Genomic DNA, 21190 nt, shown 5'->3' on the forward strand with positions numbered 1-21190 from the left:
TGTCGGCCTGGAGGGGAGCGCAGCAGCAGTTGTGGTAGCGCTCTGCCGCCGAAACAAAAGGTAGGTGGGGAGGGAGGAAGTTAAAAAAAAGAAAATGTTTTAAAAATCTGAAGGGAGGGTGGGTGGCTGGGCAAGATGGCAGGTGGGAGAAGCAGCCAGCAGGCTGCTCAGAACACGGGCTGATATTAGCAGTTTCAGCCCGCGATCCGAGCAACCTGATTGGCGGCCTCTCCTGCCCCTGGTGCTAATAGCCTATGTAAGAGGAGTCTAGTTGTCTGTCAACTGATAGTTATACTGGGCTTTTGAGGATAGTGAAAAGGGAGTTCCTCATTGGAGAGGGAGTCCTTATCCCAAGGGGCGGGAGTCTCTCCCTGTGAGGTCACGCTTACCGCCACCGCGAGGGGGAATGTTGTGTACCAGTCTCACTTCCCTAACCTCACAGGGAAAGGCTCCCCCCTGGGAGTAGTAGCTGAATCCCATGATTCGACACAGATCCCTATCGCTACTCGTGTACAATTAGGTTGTCACGCCTTTGGAATAGGGATCTGACTCACTGCAGTATGCACAATCCATAGGAGTTGCCTGTATGGACTAAGATGGGACTGTGTGCAACTCCCAACCTGTACCGCCTCTGTGTGGCTTACACCTCTGGCCTAAAAGTTGTGGTTGGCCAGCTTTCCTGAGTCGAAGTCCCTGCCGGAGATGGTGTCAGTGGCCTGATACCATCATAAAACTAAGCAGTTTCCTCAAGTGTGTTCAATATCCCCTTTTCCCCTACATCAAGTGCTGTGGCAACCCCAGACCTAACAACCCACAAGCGCCAATTTAACATACTATAGCAGTAAGATAATGCATCCCCATCATCAGTGGTATTTGATTAAGTTCTGAGATTTTTGCCTTACCTATCCAATTAAGACATACGTGAATGTCTCCTATGGTGTCCTTGTACTTGTTTCGAATTCAGAAATTATGCAAACCTGTTGACTACAATACTACTAAATGTTTCCATGAATTACTAGTGATAATTCTTTTATCAGTTAAACTGTCATGATTAATACAAAATGAAATCCATTTGTTTTTAAATCACTATATTGTCTATTGCTCACTCTTGGACCATCAACCTATCTTCCGTCCTAGTAAAATACACCGGCTAGGTCAATTGCGGGCAGGTTTTGATGCCAACGGGGGAAAAGTGCTCCTCTGGGGGCACCACACCGGTCAGGTCATTACCATTTCCTTACTTTTTGCGGGTATAACTAGGAACTGTTGCTAGGGAGGTGTACCCCCGCCTCACCCTCATCCCTGTTAACTCTTGGTGGTTCAGCAAATTATGATACAACTTACTGAAAAAAGTGAAAATAAACTTTCTGAGGCCACCAGATTTAACTTAAGGTGCACGTAGCCTGTCACTAAATCATTGCCACCGGCAGAGACTGCCTTGCAGTGCTTACCAAGTTATAATGGTGCATTGCAGCAATGTGGGGCAAAACATCCCGTCCTCCTTCCACACTTACACCCGGATTCCCTTCTTCTTCCGTCTTGCTTGCTTTCTTGTGTCGTGCCCTCACTTCCCACTTTCTGCCCGAACCCCTGCGCTTTCAGATATCCAAAAGTCATCAAAGCACTATACAATCAAATAGCATGACATGAAATGATGTGCTGCAAAATACAAAAATGTGTGTTCGAAAGTAGGAAACATATGACGGGAGATGGCTCTACTGTCGACCCCCTGAGCATGTACCAATAGCCCACGGCTCCCGGATAAATGTTCAACTCCCCCAACAAGACGCATTGCCAAAGCCACTAGGACAGGTTTTGTGCTTGGAGTGAAAACATATTTGGGAGTACACTGAGCAGGAGTATGTGTTTTGCTTTTGTAAGGTATTCATAAATAAGGTGTGCTCCTTATATTGTGCTTAATCCTGAATTCTTCCTGCTTATGAGTTGCAATAATAGCCGTTCGTACGTACCCTCTTTAGTAGTTTGCAATTTACTCACCTCGGAAGATTAAAGACCCTACACCAGGATTCATACTTGCAAAGGGCCCCCGGCCCCATATCAGAGGTGAGCTTTTAACTCCTGAGCCATCAACTGTACAAGGACCCATATTAATGAAGAGAGTACATGTGACACAGGAGTAATTTGGGCCCCGGTGCGTACATGAAAACGTAAGTAAATAGGGATAGAACAGTACCCTAGTGCATCACATGCTCTGTGCCCCTGCGTAAACCCTGAGTAAACACTGTCATACATAAAGGGTTGGGGGAAGGACACCCACAGTGGAGCAGAACATGCAGCTATGAGATATACGAGATCAAGAGCACCCAATCATAAGGGTCCCTGGGCCCCACACCTGTGGTAAGCTGAGGTGAAGTCCAAACGGCAGCACACACCCTACACAAACTACTTACTTTCTCAGTAGTAAGTTGACTCCCAGACAGTCCGATTGATTCTGATGCAGGGGCAGCAGGCCAGCACGACGGCACGGCCAAGGGCAGGGTGGCAGGCCAGCAGAGACACTGTCACAACGCACACAGGCAGGCTGGCAGGCTTGCTAGTTGGCTGACTGAAATAAGTGTGTAGATGGGGACTGGTCCCACAGTGCAGGCCACTTGTTCCTGGTCTGGGCGCACGGATTTGCTACATTTATAGCAAATATGGCCGGCTGCGTTGTTCGTGGCTCCAGATTGACTGGCCTGGGACAAGGACAGCGAAATCGAAACTGCAGAGTGTGGCAGTGTGTCATTATCGCACCATAGTGCGATTTTTATTAAGCATGACGCTAAGCATCGAGCTGCAGGCAACGCATCAGCACCTCCACCTCCCCAGGCTGGCACCGCCGCCACCCTAACATCAAACTCTAGCCTCCATGGGCTTGCATTATGTTGTTAAGCCACCAATCTTTAAAAAACGTGTTCTCCTGTAATATAAAACAGCTAGTCATTCCCAATAATATATAGTTACATCGCATCCATTGCCACAGTCCAAGCTATAGCGCACTATGGATATAAACACAGCAAAAATGTTCCCTAATACTATAATGAACTTATATATTCGCCAAAATATATTATTTCCCGCTGCATTCAAAAACATGTTGAAAACAGGGAAATGCATATCATGCAATCTTGATGTGAAACACACAAGTAAATAAAGACATGATCAGAGGTGGTCTACCATTCCAAGCAGGCACAGGATCAGAGATGCTTTTGTTAACATGCAAGTGGCCAATGATGGGCACTCTCAGAAGCACAGACCAGCTGATCAACATCAGGACCCCTCTGCATAATGCTACTTGCATTTTGGCAAGAGAGCTTAAGCTGTCTCTGTCCAGACCTAAAGTCAAGTGAAAAAGCAGTTGTTATCCGTGTGTCTGGGCACGGAAAAGATACATTTAAAGGAAAACCCAATGATTTCTAATCAAATACTTGTTTCGTCTACTTTGTGGATACATGTACTTATTTACCATTGCACACATACAAGAACAGGCACAGTCTCGCTCTCGCCCTCCTCCACCCTCCCGCCGCTCTCCCCCGTTTCCCCTTCGTTACACGCTCTTGTTTACCAATAATATGCCTTCTGGTATGTGGGCCACCATCTGTAGTATCGTCATCATTGAAATCTCTAAAAACGGTCCATGCCTGCAGCCTCCATGTGGCTTAATTTGTGGTAACATCACTCAATCTTATAGCTTATAATTGATCGGTGGGTGTTGTTCTTGGAAATCTATTTTTCCCACCAATAAATTGTTTACTTGCTTTTCTGAAATCCGCCTAATATTTTCAGTTGCAGGGGTTGTATCGTCCATGGTTTCCTTTTCTTACCATAGGAAGCAAACTCTGCTTCCCCTTAACCTACTTAGATGTTTGCATGCCCACATAATAAAGAGATTCAAACATAAATGGTATTTATTTTTCTGGCGTGCTTGTCGTCCCCCATATTTATTAAAAGGAATCCACAATGTGGTGCTTTTCTCAAATGTATTATTCAAGCGATAAAAAATACATCTGATGACTCTGGAAAGAAGATCAAGCAAGGGAGTGGCTGATATGGTAGAATGCAACTGCAACACTGGGTTTATTCATCAAATGGTTTCTGAAGACTTGAATTGTATGAGACACCTGGCACAATTCAAAATAGGTACCGATGCGAAGTGTGCCTTCTGGTGCGATGGCTCGACACAAAAGACACACTGCCTCCGTACAAACATAGATTTCTAGTTCAGGTGTCAATGATCACATCCGTTTTGTCAAACGGAAGGGATCACCATCCTTCCCAGAATGGCACTGGCAGGGCTGCACTGCCCCACCGGGACACCCCCAGGTAGGCCTCTGCCCTACAGGGCCTCTTTGGAGCGGATGCATACATACGACCGCACATCGTGATTTTGCATCCGTGGTGGTTTGTGTTGAATTGGCTGCCTGCAGTGCCGGCTGCCACCACCAACCGAGGCAGGTGTTTCAAATAATTTATTTTCTTCCCAGCAGCGCTGGGCCTGCACATGAGGGCCTATTGGGGAGGACGCCGCACCGGATTGGAACCGCACGTGCCAGTTCACACATTGGCAGCGCAGCAGCAGGGCCTGCAGCCGGCCCTGGTTGAGCGAGGCCTTGGCAAGATCGATCATATCCACTGTCGGGTTGACTAAGGTAAGGAAGACGCTTATGCAATATCACTTCATGAAGGAACTCTTGATTGGCAGGACATTGGATGCACGGCTCACTTTCAAGATGAAGTTTAGCTTGAAGGTACACAAGGAGAGGCCATAGTACAGAAACCTTTCAGCAGTGCAATGACGAGCACTAGTGCAAACATTGCCGTAGCGCAAACATCATATTGTTTTACTGCACGTTTGCAGCAAGGACATATTTACCTCGTCCTTTCATCCTGTGCAAACATGCATTGAAGGAATGTTTTTTGCACTAGGGTGCAACGTTTCTGAAATACCACCACATATGTTGCTGGCGTGTTTCGCTTCTGGCAATGGCTCATAAATTAGGCCGGGAAAGAGCCAAAGTCTCCCAAATCTTCATATTCAGTAACACTTTATATCAAGCAAAAGCCCAAAGGTCATTTGAGTTCATAGTTCACAAGCCCTGAAGCCGTAAATAAATGATATGCTGTACTAAAGGTCAAAGCTGCACTGCCACAGCCCACTCACTGCATAGAACAGAAGAGAAGACGCACGTTTATTGACAGATCTTGTTACGTCTGAGGGGTTCAACACACCCTATGAAGGGGGATCCTCGTGACTGCTTCTCTACAGCCTTCAACCGCCCCTCCTGGAGTTTCCCTGTCATTAACACAGGGAAAGTACTTACAAGCAAAAAGAGAAAGCAATATGGCCTTTTAAATCACTCTTTCTGAAATGTGTGCTGCAAAAATGCACCATTTCAACACATTATTTTAAAAACATTTCTCGCAGGCAACCCTCCCTTGGAATCGCTGTAAATTGGTTGGGCTCACTCGCTGTACTCGTTCGTGCCATTTCGGAGAAAATACGTACGCCCATCTACTTTGACACTTCACCAGCCGCAACTGAATAATAACAAGCATTGGCCATGCCAACAGTTAGGGCTTTTGTAGTAGGCATGGGAAAGGCACTTGCCAGTCACTGCCGTGGTGTTATTACCTGGCCATGTATGGTAGCATGTGCAAAATGGCGCCAGGGCATCTAATAGCAGTGCCTGGCAAATGTCTAATACTAAGAAGCCAAAACTGCTGGCTTTGCCAATGCTTTTTTTAACAAGACTACAGTGAAGGACCTTTATATTTAGCGCTTATAAATCGAGTGGCTGAAGGTAAACCTGGTTAAGAAATGTGTATTACACCAGTAGCACTTACAACTCCAATTAAGTCATCAACTCTCAGAAGACTGCTTTGAAAAAAACCTAACAGGCACTAACAGTGCAACGTTTGATGGGAAGGCTTGATTAAAGTGAGCTCAAAGAGTTCCCATGAGGAGGTGTTTTGGGCGGGCAGCGGTAGCAACTGGGTGGGAATGGCCATAGGGATTGGCATAGCCATGGACAGTCACTTGGTGGGCAAATAACTGAACACCTACATGCCCTGTGCCCCTCCTCAAATGTCATTTCTCCCTATCTGTACTCCATTGCAATAGTTTCGGCTTTATAACCGACCACACTAAAAATGATGATGATAGTAAAATAATACTAATAATAATCATAATAATAGTATCAGGAATGTATATGCAACTAAATGTGAGATTTCTCCCGCTTCTGCTGCAGTGATAGCTGTGTGTGTTTCTGTTATATAGCTGTTTACGTTATGCCCTTTGACCTTTCCGAAAAGCCTGTGATGGTGTTGCTGCAAGGTCAGCAAGGATTTCTTAATGCCATTTATCTCATGTTTCCTTTGAGTTGTTTTTAGAGTTTCCTTAACCTTTGCTGCCAAATGACATTGTGAGGGAGTGTGAAATGTATGACCAGTAACATGAATGTGTAGGTTGCGAAAATACGAATGAACACAGAGGACTTTCATAAGCATGTCATGGCGGTTCATTCATGCTTGTCCTGATGCTGCGTTTTTGCCACTGATGTAGAAATAACAAGAGCAAGCAATGTGAATTCATCTGATTGGAGGAGCGCGAGCAACGCCAGAGGTGGTTTTCTCTGACTAAACGGGGGAAACCCAGATTCCCCTAAAGCAGAATGCATTCGTTTTCTCAAGGTCTTGCTAGCAAGCGTGCTCACACCATTGTAATCCTCTGAAGATCCCAATGCACAAAAGCATTTTGTTTTGAAATATTTGTGTCATTATTTCTCCTATGATAAGGAGCATTGGAATTCTTGTGTCTCCAGGTGGACTTGCCTATGGGGAACTCTGGAGATTTCCTGGTAGGCCTCTGCACTATGGACCTTTTTTGTGTGATAACCAATTTTATTTTGGATATTTCTTATAGGAAAAGGGTTGGGCTTTCTGAAAATGTGTAATATGGGGTCATTTTGAACATTATTTCCAGGGCCTGTTTTGGTTCCCAGTCCACGCCTGTGCACTGGCAGGCAAGGTAAGGGGCGTGGGGTGTAACTGGAAGAAATTGGGAAGTGCAAAGTGGCCTAAGGGAAGGGACACTGCCCGGCGCAGCCGACAGCAGGTCGCGTGTGCTCGCTTAGCTCACAGCACCAGAGACGACTGTGTGCGTGCAGCCTCATCGAAATGAATGGCCCAGCGATAGCCAGGGTGGGGGGGCCCACTGGACACCAGGGTGGAGCCTGGGGGAGGAGGGTGTGAGAAACCAGAAGGTGTCCCCCCCGGGATCTTTGATCCAGGTGGCCAGGACATGGCCATCACTGTTGTATCCAGTTCCTGGAGGTGGACCAGTGTGGGAGGATCACCTGGGTGAGGGGTCTTATGGGAGTGGGACCCCAGATGGCGAGACGCAGTATCCCTCCTCCTGTAACCCCTTTACCCCAACCTACCAGGTAGGCTAACTGGGAATTTTACCATTTCTTCCACCTCCTTTCCTTTCACAAACGCTTCCACATGAGTAGTGTAGCTAACATGTCCTGCTAATATGGCCAAGCAAAGTCAGGCAAGTTGGAGCCACAGCCAGGATCTTCCAGTGGCATAATGTTTCTCCAGCATGGGGTCTGGCATGGATTCACATGCTCATGAATATTCCCCGTCGTCAGGCTGGGAATCCTCGGTAAAGAAAAACCAGTATCAGTTTCGTTTCTGATCTGTCTTTCGTAGTAATAACCAATCACTGGTCTCTGCGTCATACTGACCACAGCCAATGACTGCCCTCTACCTAAGCACCGCCTCTGGCAGCCATCTTCAGATTTTTACCGCACGTTCATGTGTTGGGATCCTCGTGCTATTGCTCTCGAGCGTTAGTGCTATTTTTTTCACGTTTTTTCTCAAAAACTTCGTTTTTTTCGGTCAAAAGAGCCTCAAGCTCCACCGACTCTCCATCCGATTAACGGGGACCCGTGTCGGATTCGTCTGCGCCCCTCAAGGGTGAAGATCTCGTCGAGCTACGCTTTTGGAGGACTCCAGAAGTTTCTCAGGCCCGGTCATGGCCCAGGAGAAGGGAAGCTCGACGCCCGGAAAGCTGTTCAGGGTCTGCCCTGGATGCCAGCTGCAGAACGTCTTCAAGGAGGACAAACACTCTTTTTGCCTTTACTGCCTACATGAGGACAAGACGCACGTGGAGAAGGACTGTGCGTTTTGCGGCAACATGTCGGAGCAGACCATGAAGGACCGCCATCAACGTCTCGCCAACTGGCTGGAAGGGAAGAGCCCGTCCGGCGAGAAGAAGAGGAAGAAATCCGAGCGGTCTTCTAAGACCTTTGAGGACGCCCCGGCGACGGGGGTCCAACATAAGGCCAAGCACCGCGAGTCCGCTGGCACCGGGAGCGCCGAACGGTCGGGCTCTACGGGCGCCAGGCTGGGCGCACCCTCCCCGGCACCATCAACCACGAGCCAACGCTCTGGGTCGGGTAAGAGGAAGGCCGAGCACCCGGCGAGGCTCCTGGAGAGGCCCCGGTCGAGCTCGAAGGCGGAGGGGGGAGCGAGGCACTGTCCCCCCCCTCAAGGATAAGGCGGTGAGCGCACCTAAGGTGGTGAAGGCCTTAATCCATCCGGCCAAGCCCTCTATCGAAACTGTCGCGGCGGCCCTGGCCCAGCCTGTGGAGGCTACGCCAGTGGTGGCGACCTCGGGGCTCAGAGTCTCCCTGCCACCTCGGAGGGAGTCCTCTTTTGTGCCCATCGATAGGACCCCTGTGAAATCCTCCGTGGGGAAGAAAAAGGGGGGGCAGGGCGTCGTCGTAGATTCGGCCTCAACCTCGGAGGAGGAGCTGGTCGAGGTCTTAAGCCACAGCCTCGGCGTGGAAGAAGACCGGCCCATCGGGATGGATCCCGATGCAGGTGACGACGACATCGTCGAGGGTACCGACGGGGCCCCTGATCGCCCGTCGGATTCCCCTCTGCCAGCGCCGCGAGACAGCTCGGCGGCCATTTTGTTGGCTATACAGTCCTTATGCTCAGAGATAAGGACGAGACTACCGTTGCCGACGGAACCTCTCCCGTCGGGGGACCCAGAACCGGGACCTTCTGGGGTTCCCCCTACCAAGAAAAGAAGGATCCACCCTCCTCCTCCTTTTCAGCCGTCGCGCCCCTTCCAGCCCTCCTCCCCGTTCACCCGAGGGGATGATACGGGGACTGACACGGCAGCGACGGGTACGGACGACGAGGTATACGACGAGGATGTACCGTCGTCGCCTCCCACCAGGGCTTCTCCGCCCGACGAGATTGGATCGTTCCACTCCATGATCGCCAGGGCATCCGAGCTTTTCCAACTCTGCCCTGAGGAGAAGAAGAAGGAAGGTTTCCTTTATCAGCGGCGCGAGGCCAAGAGGAAGACGGTCCTCGCAGTGCCTCTATTGGACGACATTTGGGATGAGGGCCTCACCCTCCTCAAGAACCCTTCCACGACGCCAGCTAGAAGAGACCGGTACGAGAAAAAGTACCGGGTCCCGGACACGGCCCCCCTGTGCCTCCGGGCGCAGCCTACCCCGGACTCCGTCGTCTCCGCGGTGGCCAGGAAAAAAGCGGGGGTGGTGCGGCCTCCACATCGACTTCCCCACCGGACGGCGAGGGAAAGAAATTGGACGCTATGGGACGCAGAGTCATCTCGTCTGCAGCGTCGACGATTAAAGCTGCCAACGCCTTGGCTATCGTGGCCCGATACGACAGGGAGCTCTGGTACAAACTGGCTCCCCTGCTGGACTTCTTGCCGGACGACAAGAGGGCAGAGGCCCTGGAGATCCTGCAGGAAGGTGAGGTGGCTTCGGACCACGCCATTACCGTTGCGACGGACATCGCCGACACTGGGTTCCGCCAGTTGGGCAACGGCGTTTGCCTTAGGCGGCGTGGATGGCTCAAGGCTACGGACTTCCGTCAAGACGTTCAGACCAGAGTCCTGGACATGCCCTTCGATGGGAACAACCTGTTTGGGAAAACAGTGGACGATTCCCTTCAGGCCATTAAAGCGGACACCGAGACGGCCCGGGCCCTTGGAGTTCTGCAACAACGACGGACGCCCTTTCGGAGCAGCGGAGGCAAGGGCGCCTCCAAAGGTTCCGGCGGCGGTTTCTCCTCCTACCGTCAAGCGGCCCGCTCGTCGTCTCAGGAGGCCTACAGAGGACGAGGCAAGTCTGGCGGACCCCGCTGTCGTCGCCAAGGAGGTCAAGGCGGCAAAGCCTCGTCGAAGCAGGATTGAACAGGCAGTGGGGTCGGGCCCCCACCGAAGCACCCCGGTGGGAGGCCGGCTGGCGAGCTTCGTCAGCGTGTGGGAGTCCATCTCCACCGACCGTTGGGTGCTGGACGCCTTGGCCCGGGGCCACGCGCTCGAGTTTCAAAGAAAGTGTCCGCGCGTCCCCCCGTGGCACGGAAAGAACTTCACGTCCCTCAACTTCTCCTGGAGGTAAAGGCGATGCTCAGGAAGGGCGCCATTGAACTCGTCCCAAAGAGGCTTCGGGGCTCCGGAGTTTACTCGAGATACTTCCTCGTGAAGAAGAAGACGGGGGGATGGCGCCCCATCCTGGACCTGCGACGTCTGAACAAGTTCATCAAGGCGCAAAAGTTCCGGATGGTCACCCTCCAGCACGTCCTGGGTCAGCTGGAGGAAGGAGACTTCCTGTCATCGTTGGATTTGGAGGATGCCTACTTCCATATTCCCATCCTAAAGGGGCACCGAAAATTCCTCAGGTTTGTGGTCCAAGGGTGTCATTACCAGTTCAAAGCCCTCCCCTTCGGACTACGGTCGGCACCCAGGGTGTTCACCAAGTGCCTCGCACCGGTGGCGGCGCAGCTGCGCCGCAAAGGGATCCACGTCTACCCCTACCTGGACGACTGGCTCATCCGAGCCAAGACAAGGGAGCTCGCCGTGGTTCACACGGCAAGGACCGTCCAACTTCTCACGGACTTGGGATTCTCCGTGAACTACGCCAAATCCCACCTGGTGCCCGCGCAAGACGCTCTGTTTCTGGGAGCGAGGCTCAACACAGTGTCCCTTCTGGCCTCCCCGTCGGAGGAGAGGACCAGGACCATCCTGGGCAAGGTGCAGCGGATGTTGGTGGCCGACGCGGCCAAGGTGAGGTCCATCAAGTCCCTCCTCGGAATGATGTCTTCCTGCATCTACCTCATTCCCATGTGCAGGCTCCGGATGCGCCCGTTGCAGGAGTTCCTGGACGCGCGCTGGATCCAAACGACGGGCAGCTTCGAGGAAAGGATCATACTCGACGAGAGTTTCCGACGAGCGATCCGGTGGTGGGGCACCCGCGCGCATCTGACGGCGGGCATGGACTTCCAGACCCCAGCCCACCAGGAGACAGTGACCACGGATGCCTCCCTGGAAGGGTGGGGAGCGCACACCGAAAATCTGCACGCAAGAGGCCTTTGGCTCCCGACGGAGAAATCCCTACATATCAACGTCCTGGAGCTCCGTGCAGTGTTTTGGGCCCTCAGGTCCTTCCTTCCGTCCCTCAAGGGCAAGGTGGTGAGGATCTTCACCGACAACACCACCACCATGTTTTACATCAGGAAACAGGGCGGAACCAGGTCCCCAGCACTGTCCAAGGAGGCGCAGGACCTGTGGCATTGGGCCGTCGCCCAAAGGATATTTCTGGTGCCGTTTCATCTGGCAGGGATAAAAAACACCATCGCCGACTCACTCAGCAGGGAGCTGCGCTCGTGCCACGAGTGGGAACTACGGCAGGATCTAGTGGATCGCCTCTTCCGACGGTGGGGCACACCCCAGATCGACCTGTTCGCGACGGCGACGAACTCCAAGTGCCGGAGGTTCGCCAGCAGGTTTCCCCAGGCGAGGAGCATGGGCGATGCTTTCTCGTTCCCCTGGGAGGGCCTGTTCCTCTACGCGTTCCCTCCTTTGCCAGTGCTAATCCGGCTCGTCAACCAGCTCAAGAGGTCACGGTGCAGGATGATCCTCGTCGCACCTGCGTGGCCGAGGCAGATATGGTTCCCGGACCTTCTGTACTTGTCAGCGTCCCCGCCAATCAAGCTGCCGGTGGACGCGGATCTGCTCTCCAGGGAAGGAGGCGCCATCCTCCACCACGACCCGAAATCGCTGAACTTGCAGGCCTGGCTCCTGCAGCGCTAGAGTTTGGAGGATACAACATACCGGCCGACTGCAGAGAGGTTCTTGCAAAGGCCAGGGCGTCCTCGACTCTTAAATGCTACGGACACAAATGGAAGAGGTTCTCTGTCTGGTGCCACGCACAGAAGATTAACCCTCTACGGATTACGGCTCCCCAAGTACTGCCGTACCTGCTGACGCTGGCCAAAGCTGGACTGGCACACGCGTCCATCAAGATTCATCTTGCTGCGATCTCCCGATACACCAGAACCTCGGGGCGGACGTCCTTGTGGTCTCATCGTCTGGTGAAAGAGTTCATGAAGGGACTGTTCAGATCGTTCCCGCCGGTGAAGGCTCCGGCCCCGGCGTGGGAGCTCAACGTGGTGCTGACCAAGCTCATGGGACCTCCGTTCGAGCCTCTGCACTCGGCCCCGTTGAAGTTTCTGTCGTGGAAAACAGCGTTTCTTGTGGCCATCACCTCCGCACGACGGGTGGGAGAGATCCAGGCCCTTTCCTGCAAGGCCCCGTACTTGACTTTTCACGACACGAGGGTAGTGCTCAGGACGCACCCCTCCTTCATGCCCAAGGTACCGTCGGACTTCCACCTCAAAGAACCCTTGGTGTTGCCTGTATTCTTCCCGTCGCCTTCGTCGCCGGCTGAGAGGACTTTGCACTCGCTGGATGTGGCTAGAGCGCTGAAGTTCTACGTGGACCGCACAAAGTGTTTTCGGAAGACGTCACAACTCTTTGTGAACTTTGGACCTGTCAATCAGGGGAAGGCTCTCTCGAAGGCTTCCATTTCCAGATGGCTCTCCGGCTGTATCATGTACTGTCATCGGTTGGCAAACCGACCGCTGCCTGGCCGTCCGAGAGCCCATTCCACCAGAGCGATCGCAGCTACCACAGCGTTCCTTTCTGGTGTGCCCCTGCTGGACATATGCAGGGCTGCTACGTGGAGGTCGACGCACACCTTCACGAAGTTCTACTGCGTCGATCGGGATTCCAGGGAGGAGTCCAGGGTCGGCCAAGCAGTGCTGCGCAACCTGTTCGCCTGAGGTGAGCCTGGTGAGGAGGTAAGATGCTTAATGTTGAGTTTGATGCAATGCTTAATGTTGAGCCTTTGCCACCTCCCGTGGTTGTGCATGTGTGTACTGCTATGTATTCTTTATTCATGAGCATGTGAATCCATGCCAGACCCCATGCTGGAGAAGGAACAAGTTACTTATCTGTAACTGTTGTTCTCCAGCATGGGTCTGGCATGGATTCACATGCGAACCCTCCCGCCTACCCCTCTGCGGCTCTTCACTTGGTCATACTGCCACTTCACGTGCTTCCAAATCTGAAGATGGCTGCCAGAGGCGGTGCTTAGGTAGAGGGCAGTCATTGGCTGTGGTCAGTATGACGCAGAGACCAGTGATTGGTTATTACTACGAAAGACAGATCAGAAACGAAACTGATACTGGTTTTTCTTTACCGAGGATTCCCAGCCTGACGACGGGGAATATTCATGAGCATGTGAATCCATGCCAGACCCATGCTGGAGAACAACAGTTACAGGTAAGTAACTTGTTCCTACCATAGGAGCATGTTGGAGGCGGCTGTAATGCTCAGCGTTAGAGTGCGGCATGACGTCCTGATTTGTGAGCCGGTCCTTTCCTCTAATCTTCCTGACTGCTTGGATCCGTCGCTGCTGGGTGGAAAGCAGCCCCTCCAATGGTGGAAAGTTGCAGCCCTTTTCGCTGCCGAGTCGGCTGAGTGGTGAGTGGCTCTGCAGGTGTGGGCTCCCTGGGTTTGGCACCGGGCTTCCATTCTCCGCCTCCCTTGCCACTACTGTGTCAGTGAAGCTTTGTCGGTGTACGATCGAGGGGTCAAAAAGCCTTCCTGTTAGGGATCCCTCGTGCATACATTCTGCTTTACTTATTGTGTGCCTTACCCCTCCTATTAATGGCCTCTGTTCTTCTATATGAAAACCTCTGCCTTAAACCAACCCACGAACACTGGGATTAAAGCTCCCCGATGACTCTAAACCAGATTCCTGTGCTTCCTGCGATTCCCATGACTGGGGCAGTGTCACCCGCACCCAGCAAAGAACGCTGCTCTGAAGTATTGGCATCTAGCCTGTGCAGGAGGCAGAAGCTCTGCGCCAAGCTAAGTGTATTGCCTCCTGACACATGCAGCATCTCTGATTGTGTCACAGTTCGGTCTCTTTCGGCCATCATCACTGAAACACCATGATTGACCCCTGATTTCGGTAGTGTCTCTAATAGTGATAGTGCCTTATCTGTTGGCATTCTTACTGCTGAAAAATGCTCTGTAAACTGCTGTGCATCTATGACGCCCCCTCTTACCGGCACCGCCCTTCCAGGTGAAGAAAGAGTTAAAATCAATGCTGACTGCATCTCAGACTAAAGAAATATCCGATGCCAGATTCCTGGGACTTCTTTCAGGCTGAAATGATTGCTGGGCTCACCAAGTGTACTGATGCTTGTGACTTTAGGGTATGGATGAAATTTGTTAAGAGACCTCATCTGTCCAGACCTCATCTGTCCAAAATCGAAAATTACTGTCAAACTGATTTTCAAGCACACTTGATGCCAACAGCGGTTTCAGATAAAGTTGATAGTTCTTGTCTAACGGTTTCATCTGCTGAGTGTTCTGATAAAGCTGTTGCGCTGTCTGTGTGCTCAAACTGTTCTGTAAGTCCATCAGTAAGGAATACTTCAATCCTGATAGTCATTTTAAGAAATTAGTCCTTACAGTCCGCCAATATCGTACCTCCTGCCACGGCCAAAAAAGCAGTGAGTCGTTTAGCTGGCATGACTGGATCTGTGGTCAGCACTCCTAAACCGGCCAATCTGCGGAGCCTGCGCTTAAGTAAGTTTTGTTTGACAATGCCCAAGGATGGTCTGTTTAGCGACCTGGTCAATGACCATAGGAATTTTATAATCACTGATGTTGAAGAGCCTTGTGAGAGAACCAAGGGAAGCGTTATGAAACAAAGTTCTGGCATGACTCTGCCTTAGAACGGGTCAGGGTGTAGTCAGAACTCTTGACCTGAAGTTCCTACGTAGAGTATAAATTGACGGCTGTTGCACCCTGAAGGACAGGCACTGTGTTTTGGTGGGGTGTGGAACTAGTAATCTTCCTGGGTTTTTAAGTACTTGTAATTATTTTCCGATCTTAGACTTGTAGAATGATACTCACCAAACACCTTTTGCTTATGGGGGACTCCCTTTGATGTCTTATGTCTGCTCTTTATCCTTCTGTTTTCTTTTTTGTGGTGTTGATGTTTTCAAGTTTGTTTTGTGTAGAGCTCTGAGGCCTGCGGGCATGTGGCGCTTTATATAAAATGTAAATAAAATAAATAAATCACTCCCACCTGACTTCCACTAAACTAACCCACACGGATAAAAGGCAGAGCACGAGAGCACACTCTGAGGCAAAGCACACAAAGGAACAACAGTTTCGAGTTGCCAGCTGAACGAGGGGAGAAAGACGGGAAACCAAGAAGGGTTTGCAAAGAGTGAAATACCCTTGACCTTCTCAGCAAGAAACCATTACTTTCCTGAAACCTTCGAAGCAGAAGGCATAAGGCCAGGGAACCTGACTGAAGACTCCTGCATTGTGTGTCGGATACCGAAGATCCTCCCGTGTAACCAACCAAGGTGGGGAGGAGCGACAGCTGCCGGGTTATCGTCCTTGGCCCCAAGAACAAAGAAGCATTAGCGAGATCAACACAGCCGGTGAGTTGGGGAGACTGATGCAAGAACGGTCTGTGTTGAAGTCAAGGTTGCAAGCGGCAACATTGTATAACGAGCGCTAGAAAGAACATTGTTAAACGCGTGATGAAAGACACAAGTAAACTTAACTACTGATGAATGTTTGAACTTGAGACGGAAAGATACGATACCTTTAAAAGGGTGAGGGTGGTCCGGCACGGTGAGTGTGCTCAATCGAAGGTCTCTGTAAGGTATCCGCCAAGAGAAACGAAAACCAAAAGATTGATGAGAATATTCTATGGAATGAATTGAAGTGGTCCTGCGACGGTTTAAGAAAAACCCATTGCGCATTCGAAAAAGTCTTCGATTTTGATTTCAAGTGGATCCGAGCCCGAACAAGGGAGACCAAGAGTAAACATTGTGGTACAAAGAAGTCCAAGCCTGAAGGAGGGAGACCCATGATAAATACTGGAAACGAGAACTGCGTCTTCTTTTGGAAGGATTTATCTTTTGGCAACTTTCCCTCCAAAATTTCTTTTTGCTTTGTTTTTAAACCTGTTTTGACTTTTGGAAGGGAAGTAAAGCCTTCAGCTTCACTTCACCTGCCTTTTTCTCATTTGACATGGGGAAACTGATCATTTCTTCAGACTGAGTACTGGCAAACTTTGTTGGCCTTTTGAATCCTTGTACTGTTTAACCTTGCACAAAGCACCATACAGTTCCATGCAAAGGGGATACATTTGTATCACTATCTTTTTACACATGGGATTGTTGGTTACTTGTATATGTGCCTAAAGACAAGCTGGTGGCAGCAGTTACATTTTTACCATTTTTGCATTCTATTTGGTGTGCACATTGGCGTTTACTACCAATTGCTACTGAACCTGGCTAGTTCTCTAAAAAGGCCATGTCACGAGATATTCGCTTGTTGTTGGCCATATTGTTGTTTGGCCTTCTTCCTGCCTTCTCAGGTCAGAAAATCCCTTATAAGGTCATGCACTTGTCCTGGAAAGCTGCAGCTTTCGTAGGTGTGTTAACATTTGTGGGTGAGGCCCAGGAACTGCCTAGCTCCAGTCCACATCCCTGGTGCCAGAAAGTCTGAGTGTGGGGAAAATGTGAAACGAGTAGTTGTCCCCGATTGGACAACTACTGGCTTTTTGAATGGTGCAGATCCTTGCCATTAGTGGACTTGGACTTAACTCCAGACTGAAATTTGGATAAGAAGACACCTGTTCAGCCATTTATTGAGATCAGCTTTGGAGCCAAGACACTCTCATAGACTAACAGCTGAATGAAGACCCAAGGAAGACTCATGAACAGGCCTGGCATCCCTTGCTGCATCTGGCCCGGTGAAGCCCTGTTGGACTACCTGATCTCTGAAGACCCTGAGCTGTGCTTCAGCCCTTGGACTAGTGTCATTAACTTGTTTTTACACCTTCGCAAAGATCAAGCCTTTCTGAGCCTTCAGATGTGTCCCTGGAACAACCAGTGCACTGACCAGCTCTCTCATGGGCCACCTCACCAGAAACAGCCGTTCCGCGGTTGCACCCGGAACTTTGGTAGTTGGCAGCTCGTGCTGCTAGTCACCAACCCTCTAAATTTCAGCATCACAGCCTTAAGGGATCCTATCCTAGAGAAGCTTTTTCAACCACGAAAGGAAGGACGCCTGTCAGTGTGCAGTGTCCATCGGTGGAACTCTCTTTCCCTCCCCCCTATCCTGTGAAGTGTCCTGGAGAGGCCTGCATCAGTGAATCTTGCATAACTTCATTGCCAGGGCTTGCATCTGGACCTGACCTTGCAACCGCAGCGTGGACACTCTCACTGGAAGCAACAGTGGGAAATCCAACCTCCAGCGACATACCACCATTGACCCATTCGGTCATCTGGGTAAATCGGAAACACAAGGTCAGGTAAACGCAAATTATCTGTTCCCCTTGTCCTCCATAAGTCAACATTGGGAATAAGTCTGTTTGGTTTCCGATAGCCTCCATTCCACTGACTTTTGGTCATCAAACCTGGGTAGTATTTTCTGAAAGATGGGAACACGTTACTTACCTTAAGTAACCCTTGTTTAATACCTTCTCTGAACTATCACCACCACAAGTAGATTAGAATTTAGAAGAACCTATGGTGAATGTACATATTTGTATTATTGAGTATTGTGTGATATCACCTGTTTTGCTAATGTCCTTGTTCACTGTGTGTAGAAGGCCTGGAATAAATATTGTATTTTTATACATGCTTGTCTAAATCGAATTATTGTGTATTGCATTTTGTACACTCATTGAGGGCTCCTGACCCCACTTGTTCCCTCCTGCGAATAGCCTTGTCTGGGTTTTGGCTAACCTCTCGGAGCTCCTTGTTCATTAGAACTGGAGTGCCCTCCTAAAATCCGTCCACCAGGCCAGAATTTAGAAATCCATCTTAACACCGCCTTGCGACTGGTGACTCCCTAACCTCTGCCAACCCCAACCGGGCAGATGAATCTTCTCATTTCGGCCTGTGCCCTGTGGAATTCCTTAACGTCGACTTTAGTGTTCGGAAGACCGTTAAAATATTGATTTGTATGGGGATTCTCATTGAGATATATTTGTGTGCCATAATTACTTACCAGAACCGTCTTTTTTTCTTCCTTTTTTTTCTTCCATAAGGCTTGTGGAACTGCTGACTGTTTGCAAATAACCTGCCAGGTTGGGCGACTTGAGCGAGGAAAGAGTGCAATCCTGTTTGTAAAATCTAGACTCTGGACTGAGACATTCATGAAAGTGAGTGTGCATATGTAAAATGTTAATTCAATTAGCTTAACAAATGTGTGCTTTTGTAAACTAATTATCTTCCTGTTCACTTTGTTTAAAACAAATAGAATGAAAACCAGAATCATTCGTTCTCCCTGACCTCATCAGCTTTTTTTCATGTGATAGAATTTCCTTACACCAACCTTGAAATTGCTGACATTCAAAATTCTACAGTGGTAAGTTAAAAAATACACATTATGTGCATGCATCATTTTTCCTCATTTAGGGCAGATGGTATAACGCTTACGCCCGCCTATACCTATATTGATTCCAAGTGTGGAAGAGAAGAATGTGCATCTTGAGTTAAAACGTGCACGAAATGGGGACACCTTTTAAAGTTTGGTAGAAAGACACAGCACACTTTGTACTTTATGAGAATAGAAATTAACTGTAGTGCAAAACATTTTTGGACATTGCTGATGAAGTGTTATATATCTATTATCCGTTTTGCTTGCACTGAGCTCTGACACTGTTAGAGGATGAAGTCCAAACAGTTATTGCTAATTGTGTACCCCACAATACCAAGTAGCCTCTTATCCCTGCATTCATTCAACTTCCACATACTCTTTCCTCCCACGTCCCATGTTTGCTTATATAATTTAAATAGTAAGCATCAGACCTACTCGATACCAAACACCTTCTTCCAGGACGTGTCATGCCACATTTGCGTTTTAAAACTGAAAATTGAAAACTATGCATAAACACGGGACGTTAAGGTTTCATGAGCAGGAGCTAAAACTAGCTCCTGGGTATCTGGCATCACCTAGTAGGCAGGTGCTAGCCCTAGAGAACCAGGATCCAGTGCACAGTGTGCCACAAATCTAATTTTAGTGAGATGCAAACTTGAACTTTTTGTACATTGTATACAGTCCCTGATGCTTTAAATGTCTTCTAGATGTCTTAAATGAACACTCATTGTTATACATATTCTTTTCCTAACTGCAAGATTGCTTTAGATATGGGGGTTCTGCTTTTGGTATACTTGTGTTTTGTTTTCTCCTAGATTAGCACTTTGGATGGCTACTTTTGGTCCTTGCTGTAGGCGCAAATGCTTCTATGATTAAATACACAGACTAAGGGATTAGAGGTTATTTTGGATGCCTTTACTACATCTGATGCTTGGCTAGTAAGAATTATTCCATTGAAGATGTTATCCTATCGTGTAGTACGTAGTGGAACGGAGGATGTTTATGGTCTGCGCAAAGCTCGACAACACAAGTTGTTTTTCCTTGCGTTGTCGAGCAACTTGCGTTCCTTGCAACTTTACATACACGCAGCTTGCTAATTTGGAACTTCCAGCGCAAAGACAGAAAATCAACCTCTTTAAAAACAGACTGTTTACATTCAGGGAAGTGCAGATGTGTAATTAGAAGTTAGTACGCTGATATATAGAGGTGCGCACACATCACCTCCCTACCCCACCTCCTGATGTTATGATATTTTATTTATATTGCGCTCATACACAAGTGTTTCAGAGCGCGACCAGGCAAAGGGAGCGGAACAGGAGAAAACAAAACAATGGTCTTACTAGGCCCATTGACATTAAGAACGCACAAGTGCATAAGAAAGGGAAAAGGGGGCACAGGGGGGAGGTGGAAAGTGCGGAACAGAGGAGAGAACAGAAATTAAGTTAAATAAATATAGGTGGTAGTGCAGCCAGCAAGTGGCAAGTGCTGGGTTAAGCAGATAAGTGCAGAAGAGAAGTGGGTGGGGGACTCTATGGGTACAGATACAGACCCCAGTACAAGGCGAGGCCGGGAGGCAATGCAGAAGGGTGGCAGGTTGAGCAGGTACCTGGGCCTAAAGGATAGGGGGTGACCAGGTGCACGGTTCTAGGGAAAACACAGATCAGCAGGGGAGAAGAGGAGCAAAGGCAGAAGCGAAGAGGAAGGTCTTGAGGTGCTTCCGGAACCAGAGATGGTTCTCCTCAAGTTTCAAGGTGGCAGGGAGGCTGTTCCAAAGGGAGGCCCCAGCCGAAGACCGAGATCTACCCGCAGCTCATTTCTTTGAAAAACGACTGACCCTGAGGGAGTTTGAAGTAGAGGAGTGAAGGACTTAAGACGGGAGGTATATACAGAGGGAGAGTTGAAGATATTTTGGACCCAGGCCCCAGAAAGCCTTGTGGACAATGCAGAGGATTTTAAATGTAATCTTTGCATCCACTGGGAGCCAATAGAGGGATTTCAGAGCTGGAGTGATGCGATCCCAGGGACAAGTCTTGCAGTCTGGATTAGTTGTAGAGGGCAGAGAGTGGAGGCAGGTAGATTTAGAAAGAGGGTGTTACAGTAGTCCAACCAAGCGAGAACCAGAGCTTGGGAGGCAGTAAGCTTCTGAGGGAAGTAGAGGAAAGGCAGAGTACCTCTGAGTAGGTGCAGTAAGAAGTTTGACTTTTTAGAGATGTGTGCCGAGAAGGAAAGTGTGGAGTCAGACATGACCCCAAGGTGTTTGGCCTTGCAGGTAGGGGTAGGAGGAGAGCCAAAGGGAGGCCGGCCAGAGAGTGAGGGGAAAGGAAGGTGAAGGTGTACCTATGAGGAGGATCTCTGTCTTGTTGGCATTTAGAC

The 21190-nt window shown here is 49.6% G+C and overlaps 1 protein-coding gene across 1 annotated transcript in view; it reads left to right on the forward strand.

The window, feature by feature from the left end:
* Positions 1-21190, forward strand: part of ITGAV (integrin subunit alpha V) — an 800372-nt gene that overhangs the window by 752296 nt on the left and 26886 nt on the right. The window contains exons 27-28 of the mRNA XM_069615781.1: positions 18486-18599; positions 18698-18805. Of these exons, the coding sequence (XP_069471882.1) occupies positions 18486-18599; positions 18698-18805 (222 nt within the window). The remainder of the gene's footprint in view (positions 1-18485; positions 18600-18697; positions 18806-21190) is intronic.

The sequence above is a fragment of the Ambystoma mexicanum genome, chromosome 9, assembly GCF_040938575.1.
Source record: "Ambystoma mexicanum isolate Mex_15411 chromosome 9, UKY_AmexF1_1, whole genome shotgun sequence".
Classification (NCBI taxonomy): domain Eukaryota; kingdom Metazoa; phylum Chordata; class Amphibia; order Caudata; family Ambystomatidae; genus Ambystoma; species Ambystoma mexicanum.